The 9284-nt window shown below is 38.1% G+C and overlaps 1 protein-coding gene across 1 annotated transcript in view; it reads right to left on the bottom strand.

The window, feature by feature from the left end:
• Window positions 1–275: 275 nt before the first annotated feature.
• The window catches only part of DAPP1 (dual adaptor of phosphotyrosine and 3-phosphoinositides 1), a 47588-nt gene continuing 38579 nt past the window's right edge, over window positions 276–9284 (bottom strand). Inside the window, exons 5-9 of the mRNA XM_041757923.1 lie at window positions 8436–8483; window positions 7111–7173; window positions 6088–6173; window positions 3708–3795; window positions 276–2228 (exon numbers count right to left, since the gene is read on the bottom strand). Coding sequence (XP_041613857.1) covers window positions 2160–2228; window positions 3708–3795; window positions 6088–6173; window positions 7111–7173; window positions 8436–8483 — 354 coding nt within the window. The 3' untranslated portion in view covers window positions 276–2159. The remainder of the gene's footprint in view (window positions 2229–3707; window positions 3796–6087; window positions 6174–7110; window positions 7174–8435; window positions 8484–9284) is intronic.

Here is a 9284-nt window from a genome sequence, read left to right as displayed (position 1 = left end):
TATTACCAATTAGTTTGACCTCTTCACGTCAAAGCCCCTCCAAAAATGATTCTATCCCTGCTGAAATATACCCTCCACCATAGAGCTTTGTGTATCTCACATGCAGAATTTGTCTTGTTTATTTCTATCCATGATCATATGTCTTTTTTTTTATTTTTTTTTTTATTTATTTATGATAGTCACAGAGAGAGAGAGAGAGAGAGAGAGAGAGAGGCAGAGACACAGGCGGGGGAAGAAGCAGGCTCCATGCACCGGGAGCCTGATGTGGGATTCGATCCGGGGTCTCCAGGATCGCGCCCTGGGCCAAAGGCAGGCGCCAAACCGCTGCGCCACCCAGGGATCCCCATATATGTCTTTATTATCTTTTCCATATTTAACTAAGAACTCCCTCAGAACAGGGACTATTTCTTCAACTCCAAATTCTTGGTAGCACACAGTCTAACAGAAGTGGATTCTTCATGGTCATTTATGACAGTAATCGGTTCTATTTCTTTTTAAATTACAGATAGTAAGCATATATTTTAATAGCAAAATATTACAGGCACAAAAAAATGCTCTTTTTAATAAACTTAACCAAAGAATATAAATAAACATGGCACATTTTACAAAAAAGTAAGAACAATATGACCTACGCAAAGAAAAACTCTTGGTTCTACGAAAACAAAACACGCACCACACACCTCAGTGGGGATTCATTTGGAACTCCTTTGTGAAACTGACATAAAACATTTTAACTTGACATTTGCTTTATCTCATATGATACACATAACAAAATACATTAAAAACCTTGTTGAAGTATACAAAAATGCAATATAACTTCTGAGTCCTGGGTGTCTAAGTAACAGAAGAAATGTACTGATGAAGGTATGCACTTGGACTGCAAAAGCAGTGTTAGATCATAGCTTTGCACCATACTCTTTTTAGTTTTGGGGTCTCCCTCCACTTTTATCTCTCTTCCTACCTATAAAACTTCTACTAAAAAAGCAATATTAATAAAGATAAGAGGAGGGATTCGAATCTAATTATGAATTCTGGATGCCAGCATCTTGTTCTCTTATTTCAACCCCCTGATTCTAGCTTGAAAATGTGGAGTAACACATCATCATATATTTTGAGTGGATTTAGTGTTGCTCCTTTAACTGGCAACAGAAGTTGCTCTTGAATGAGGCTCAGGGTGCTCGGTGAAATCAATGCAAGGTGATTCTTACTTCCCCTGGGCCAGTGTGGACAGCTCACCCTGGGGAAGAGATTGCCATAGCACACTCTTCTCTGCTTGGGAAGTCTCTCAATCCATGGGCAGAAGTGTTGGATGAAGTCAAATTGGTGCTACAAGTGCTCTATTATTGTTAGAGTGATAATAATGCCAATTACTATTATTAAACTACAAGTCATCTACTATTTTATTATCTTTCCTCATTTGTTTTCTTACTCTTGAAAACATTGCCCCCCAAAATGATGAAGAGATTTTTTTTTAGGTTTTACCTTCCTTTATCTTCCTACCTGATAGTCCACAGGATATTTAATTCTCACAGGTTTATCATTAGAAGGGAGGGAAGGACCCTCTAGATTTCTGAGCCTTTTATGAAGAGAAAATAAATAACTGCCAACATTTCCCATTTTAGTTTTGGAAATTGTTTCTGTATGAAGAGAAAAGACAAGCAAAAATAACGCTGCCTCCCCCCATCTTTGGTGTTTGCTATTTCCATACACTTGATGTAGAGGCAGTCAAAGTACACAGCTGTTCCCGTCCTGGTTGATGGCACAACCTGGATGTCAGATGAGCTGACTGTAAGGCAGAATGGGACTCTAGGCAACTAATGTCAACCAGCTTGAGGACCACAGTGAGGGAAAACAAGATCCCTTTATCTTCTATTGGGCATTCTGAGAGTGAGCATGCCTGGGCTGGTGGTTCCATCTGTTTTCATCAGAACGATGATGCTTTGATATTCTCAAGAAGACAACAACATCTTGAAGGGCAAGCAGTGACCTGTGAGTCAGCAAATGTGGTGTGTTCTGAAAAGTCCAAATCCGCATCTGCTTTTGATTTGTTTTTAAAGAGAAATCCTTAGTCAGCTTTCCTCTGAAGCCTGCTGTGGATCACAGCATCAAGGACCATGCCACCCTGCTCCTGAGTCAGGACATCCTTAGTCAGGAAAGGTCTATTTAAAGATGAATGACCGAGATCGGATTGTGCCTTCCCCTTGGTCGAGCTGCTTTCTTATTTGAGACTGTAATAGAGCATGCACGTGCATATTTATTATTGAGTAATTTTAAGATAACGAACTTGACATATTAAATAAGACATGCTGGTTAGTAATAACATGGTGCCACTATAAATGAATTAATAGGTGACAATTTTCAGTATGGGTTTTTTTTTTTAAGATTTATTTATTTATTCATGAGAGACTCAGAGAGGCAGAAAGAGAAGCAGGCTCCCCGAGAGGAGCCTGATGTGGAACTTGATCCCAGGACCTTGGGATCAGGTCCTGAACTGAAGGCAGAGGCTCAACCACTGAGCCACCAGGTGCCCCTGGTATGATTTTCTATATTTTTCTCAGGATAAATACTGTAAAGTAGTTTCTAAAACACATACAAATTGGGAATTGGCCTAATACTTATGGCAGTTCATAAAATGCAATACTACTCAATGAATCAAAATGAATACTTAACTCTAAGTTTATTGATAGGGAAAAATGTTTATAATACATTGTCAGTGGAGCACACAGGTAAAAAAAACACTGAAGAATGACTAAATTTTGTTTTTGAATACTTATTTGCACAGGGAGAAGTCTGAAAGTGTGTGAATTTGATATTTTTTACCTTAATTTTCCCCAAATAATGATGTCACTTGCATAATTACAAAATACAAAGAATAAAAAGCTGATTCCTATCTGAGTAAATGTTTTATGTGGCAAAGTATTTCCCCACTGAATAGCAAATACTTCGGAACTATCTCAGACTGAGTGGTATATTTATTTGCATTTCAAACTGAAAAGATAACCAAAAACAAAAGTCCTAGCATCTAGAAAAGGATATGCAACAAATTTCTACATATCAGCTAATTACATAAAATATCAGGAAAAATTGTTTATATTGGAAAGCATCAAGGGTTTCAAGATGGTATTTATGAAAATTTTTAGAAAGCTTAAAGGATAAGTTCTTGACTAACGACTCACTAAGTTGCAAACATAGATACAAAAAAATGTATGAGACTGGTAAATTTTTATAAGTGCTCTGTCTTCCCCCTGGCAGGGGTACATAGGAAGTAGACCAAATAAACCACATTTTGTCTTGATCTTCACAAAGACACTGAAAGCTGAGCTAAGTTCCTCTGGCAACCTTCCTCCTCTATTTAAAAGGATTTTCTACTATAGAAATATGTCAACTTTCCCCTAACTGACCTTCTGGTCCCATGGGACCTCCTCTGGGCAAGACTGGACCAGGCTGCACACTCAAAGGAAGACTAACATACTTGAGGGCATGAGGCTAAGGCTCTGGGGCAGAGATCCCAGTGCAACTCTTTTCTCTTTTACCCCTGTCTACGTGCCTTCTGTGTCTCATGAGAATAAACAGACTATTCCATGAGCCTGCCAGTGGACATCCCATTGATTCTTGGGGATAGTCTGACACTAGCAACAGAAATACGTTTGAAATCATCAACATGTTACTTCTGAGTCCTAGGCATCCAGAGGACTTGTATAACTCACCAGTTTCCAGCGTAATATCTTGATCCACTCATCAGCTTCTACTCCTGTCTTTGCACAGAGATAAAATGTCCTGAATGGGAACACCAAGCTGATAAGACAAAAGAAACACATAAGATGCTCCAGACGGTTGCCTGAATATATCGGTTGAACAGTAATTAGAACATTCAACAGGAAAAAAAAGAATCAACAAAGCTACTGGAAGAACTGGTGAATTCCAGCAAGTGGCAGAAATGTTGAGGAAGTTGTAGATTCATATTATCATCATCAACCAGATTTCTATTTTCTTTCTTTTTTTGGGGGGAGGGGCGGCGGTCAGATTTCAATTTTCTAATGAGAATTGGAAAAAGAAAAAACATGACCAGGACACCCCCAGATCCTTTTGTTGCTTATGTCTTAGACTGAATACAACACTCGTATTTATAATACAATATATAATATAATAAACACTTTGTGTTTATTCAGCTGATGTGTTAAATGACTCAGAACCTGTGCTGTGATTCAAAGAATAAGTAAGTCTTATAAGAGTTTTCTGAAGAAACTCATTTGTGTTGGCTTGATTGGATGAGAAATTATCTCTCCTCTGTGGATGTAAGCAGTTTTAACTATTCAGAACACAGGAAAAAGGATAATAAATATCTTCAACTATTCATTTTGCCCGCTCTGTCATGAGTTAATCTCTGCTGGAAGAAGACAAACTTTCCTACTCGCATGAAAAACTTATTCTAGGAATATGGTAACTCTTCATTGACTGTCTCTTTGGCTATAGTCAAATCTTTTGACTAATAAGGTCAGCCCTAACTTACATCCTGCCTGTATTTCCTATCCTTACAGTTGGGATGCAAAACACTAAAAATCCTTTTTCCCTCCTCTCAAGAAAAAAAAAAAAAAAAAGCCTAAAAAGCCTTGAACTAAAATTCAGAAGGGTTTCTATTGCTTAAAGCCAAGCAGTATATCTTGTTTGTATCAGTAATTAATGTTGAATAGACAAGAAGTAAGTCCCTGTGCATAGAAGGTAAACCTTGATGTGAGGTCCAGGTGGGTGAGGAGCAGACAGTGGGGAGGGAGTGGTGCTACTGCGCACACACTGTATAAAACTTTCTGGAATTGTCATTGTTTGGTACTCCCTGTGAGAGACATTATTAATTGCCTATTAATGCAGATAATTTTTCCTTTCTTCTTGCTAACAGGACCCCAGGCAATAAATTATAATTAGTTGGGAGCAAATTATGATCCTACTAGTTTTCTAACTTCCCCTGCTGCCAGCAATGGCCATGGGGCCCAGCCCTGGCCAATGAGATAGGAGTGGAAATCTGATAGAAGATTTCTGAGAAAATGTCTGCCTTTGTGATCAAAAGGGACAGAAATGGCTGATACCAACCCTCCATCCTTCATGACTGACATGAAAATGTGAGGCCTAAAGCTGGAGTAGCTCTCATGGACACTAAAGTAGCAAGTGAAACATTAAAGGCCAAGAGAACTCTAGAGATGCTGGTGCTGATCTTGTCAAGCTAGCTGTCTGCCTCCTGATATTTTGTTATATAAGAAGTAATGCCCCTGCTGGCTCATATGGTTACTTTTAACTGAATTTTAAAAAGATACCCATTATTGGTTGATGTTACAGAATTAATGTTAATTTAGGGGGGGGGAATAATGGTGAGATTTTTATTCTTAAAAAGTGTGTACTAGAGTATATAGGGGTAAAGTGCCATGATATCTCCAACTTATAATTCAATTGGTTCAGGACAAAAATGAATAGTGGTAAAACTGACAGGGCAAAATGTTAATGATGCATGTAGCTGAAGGGTATATGGGCATATGAATCTTTCAACATTTGTATATTTGAAAAACATTAAAATAAAACTTGATGGGAAATAAGACACTTCTTTTTCAAGACATTTTGCTTTTCCCAGTTAGAAAACTGTCATAATATACTGATTTGGTTAGAACAAAACACTTTTGTGTCATCTGCCAGAAATTGCCATAATAATACAAATCATTCATTGTTGGAGGCAACAAAGTTAAAAATAAAATTGAGTAAAAAAACTCCAAAGGAACAAGATGAGAATGGCATCCTGTTACACGTATACTTAGGCAGCATACCACATAAAAAACTGTAGCCACCAGACCTGCCTATTTGTTTAAGTCCCTTTAAATGAGCCATTACGTCACACTCAGCTGGAAGCACTCCTGACATATATGTCCTGTGTGTTAGTTAAATCCATGTACCTCAGATCAGGACATTCATACACATAAGGACATTCAGGGTTTTTTCTTTTCTTTTCTTTTCTTTTCTTTTCTTTTTTTTTTTTTTTTTTTATTCCTCAGCGAAAATAATTGGCAAGAAGACTTTTGAAATCATTTTCTTTACAAAACAACTTACCAAAAACAGTTTACCCTTTCCTGTGAATAATCAAATTGTACAGCCGAACACTCTGTCAAGTCTAAGATCCGAATCGGTTCTGGTGACTTAAAAGAAAAAAAAAAAACAGCCTATTGTCATCACACACACACACACAAAAAAAACACATAAATTTGTTCAGCACCTATTTCCCTAAAAATCTTCCACTATGGCCATTTTATTTTCACTGAGGGGGCTGATCATGGAGAAGCTTACTAAGGGGTGTCATAACCCCTGGTTTGGGGATTGGCTAGTTATGAAACTGGATGTTAGAAGAAGATTGTCTTTATCAATTTAAATTTAACAGAGATGCATTTTAAATACGGAAGGGAATCATAGTTTTCTTTCATGTTTTTAAACTTCTGTTTTCTCAGAAAATTGGGGTATGGAAAGTAAGAAGAAATAAAATAATTTCAAATTGGCTTAATGAAATGGGCATGGGAAACAGATATTGTTGTTTGTTTGTTTGTTTGTTTGTTTGTTTGAAGTAGGCTCCATGCCCAGCGTGGAGTTCATCTTGGGGCTAGAACTCAAGACGCTGAGATCAAGACCTGAGCTGAGATCAAGAGTTGGGGATATTTTTGATAAAGGGAGAAATTGCTGCAGAGAGAGCTAATACATGGTGACAAGAGAACAATCCCATTGCCCTAAGAGGATGCTGTGCACTGGGAGCTAGTTGAGCCAGTTCAAAAGAGCAGTTGCTGGAACACACATCTCATCCTTGTGAAAGAACTCTGCTCGAGGCTCCTGGCTGGCTTAGTCCATGTAGCCTGCAGCTCTTGATCTTGGTTGGGGTCATGAGTTTGAGCCTCATACGGGGTGTAGAGCTAACTTAAAAAGAAAAGAAAAACTCTGCCCATATCACAAATCAAGAATTCATATTTCCAAACATTTATTGGTGTTTCAGTTGCTCATAGGGAAAAAAATCAGAGATCTCAATGGCAGATGTTCCTTCCATCTAGAGAGCTGATTTTTAAAAGGAAAAGGTATTATCATGTTTCTCACCATCTGGTCTTTGAAGTATTTCAGTTCATTCCTGTGCAGCGTGAACCATCTTGTTTTCCAGGTCTGAGGAAAAACAAAAACAAAAACAAAAACATGTAGGTTTTGGACATGGGAATGCAGTATTTGAACTGGACCATTTCCTTTAATTTGAAAAGAATCTAAAAGATTAGCTACAATAAAATATTGTTATGGCAAAGTCATCTCTGAAGAAAAGTTTGAAAATATCTACAAAGACCAAAATGATTTCATACATAGAGTTCATGATGAAGGCAGAGATATTGATAGATGTAAACAAAGTAATAGTCTATTATAAATATCCAAGGTGATTTATGACAAATCACTAAATGTTTATTAACTCTATGATAAGAATAGGTACCATTTTGTAAGCACCTATTATGGGCTAGATACTACCCTTGGAGATTTATATATATTACATCCTTTATACAATGCCAAAAATATTCTTGTTTAACAAATACACAAATTGAAGTTGAACAACCTCAAACTACATGATTTTCTAAGAGTTGTCTAAGAATTCCACAGTATTGGTAGCAGGTGCTGTTGGTTCCCACCTTCTCCCTCCTAGGTACTAACAGAACCCTCATCTTCTCTTGAGTGGCAATATGCCCAGTTAAAAAAACTAACAGACAACTTAAAAATAAGTATGTTATAAGCATAAATACTTTCCACCCTTAGGGAGCATCCAGTCTAATAGGAACACAAGTAACAATATTTAGGTTAACGTCAAGCAGGTTAAGTGCCCTGACTCTTAAAATAGGGAGGAGTAGACATATTCTATGAAGGCCTTCTTAGCACATTAAAATGAAGTAGCGTACTTTGAAAGGCACAATTACACAAATGGAGGGACAGTGGATGCCCCAGATTAGTAAAGTTTTAAATTGTGCTTTCTTTGGGATTTTATAACATAGTTACATTAGTGCCAGTGATGTTTTTGGCCTACTTTTAGGTAAACATTTTATACAATTTTGACTTCCTTGTTTAAAAAACAAGAGAGAAATCTTCTAGAGTTAACTTGCTACTTTCTTCCAGGATTGTGCCATGAAAAGGACTGTATGTTTTGGGGGCAGTGGCGGGTTGTAACAGTAAACTACTCTCACACCTTTGACATTGCCAAAGAAAAGTCAAGTGACTTTCCAGAATGTTGACTAATATTAGTGATAAAGATCAACTCTTGAAACAGGAAAATATTATAACTGGGTCAAAATAGGCAATTATGCTTTTTTAAAAGAAAAAGTCAAAGCAAGAATTTAGTCTACATGACATGTTGTCTGTCTGTGGCCGGTGCTAGCAAAAACATGTCTTCTTACCTTGACCAGGCCCCCCTGTTTGGTGAGGTAACCTTCTTTGGTGCCCAGCTGAAAAAGAAAGAAACTCCAAGTGAAGCCCAGAACTATTACAACATGATTTTTGTCTTTCTATTTCGGTCCTATTTGAACATGAAACACCAGTTTGCCTTTGACCTTTAAATAATTGCCTTACATTTCTTCCCCGAGACACTTGAAAATCCTCCCTGTGTTGTGAGAGACTGTTCCCAGACTGGATCATCTGGAGGAATTCTGTAGCAACAGGTGATCACTGGAAGACTCTCTTCTAACTTGAGAGTAATTTGCAAGCCATAAGCCACATCCCGGCGCTTGTAAACGTCAGTGTTGGGCAGTGTTAAGTGAAACCCAGCTGTTTATTTTTTATTTTTAAAAATATTTTATTTATTTATTCATGAGACGCACAGAGAGAGATAGAGAGAGAGACACACAGAGAGAGAGAGAGGCAGAGACACAGGCAGAGGGAGAAGCAGGCTCCATGCAGGGAGCCCGATGCGGGACTGGATCCTGGGTCTCCAGGATCACACCCTGGGCTGAAGGTGGCGCTAAACCGCTGAGCCACCTGGACTGCCCAACCTAGCTGTTTAAATTGTTGCAGCGGTGTTCCCCACAAAGGTGCCTGTGCGCACCCACACACACATTGACATTGGGTCAATACATCTAGGAAACTCTGGATGAAGTAGGAGCATTTCATTACTCCCCAGAGCCTGCATTATGCCAGTATTCCTTGTGAATTTTAAGAGGGAACATGAGAAATAGCATTTCCAATATTTATTTTATCACATGATCCTCTTCCATTCCCCCCCCCCACCGCCCCTTTTTTTTCAGAGACCA

This window comes from Vulpes lagopus, chromosome 6, assembly GCF_018345385.1.
Source record: "Vulpes lagopus strain Blue_001 chromosome 6, ASM1834538v1, whole genome shotgun sequence".
NCBI lineage: Eukaryota > Metazoa > Chordata > Mammalia > Carnivora > Canidae > Vulpes > Vulpes lagopus.
This window is presented reverse-complemented; position numbering and strand designations above follow the sequence as displayed.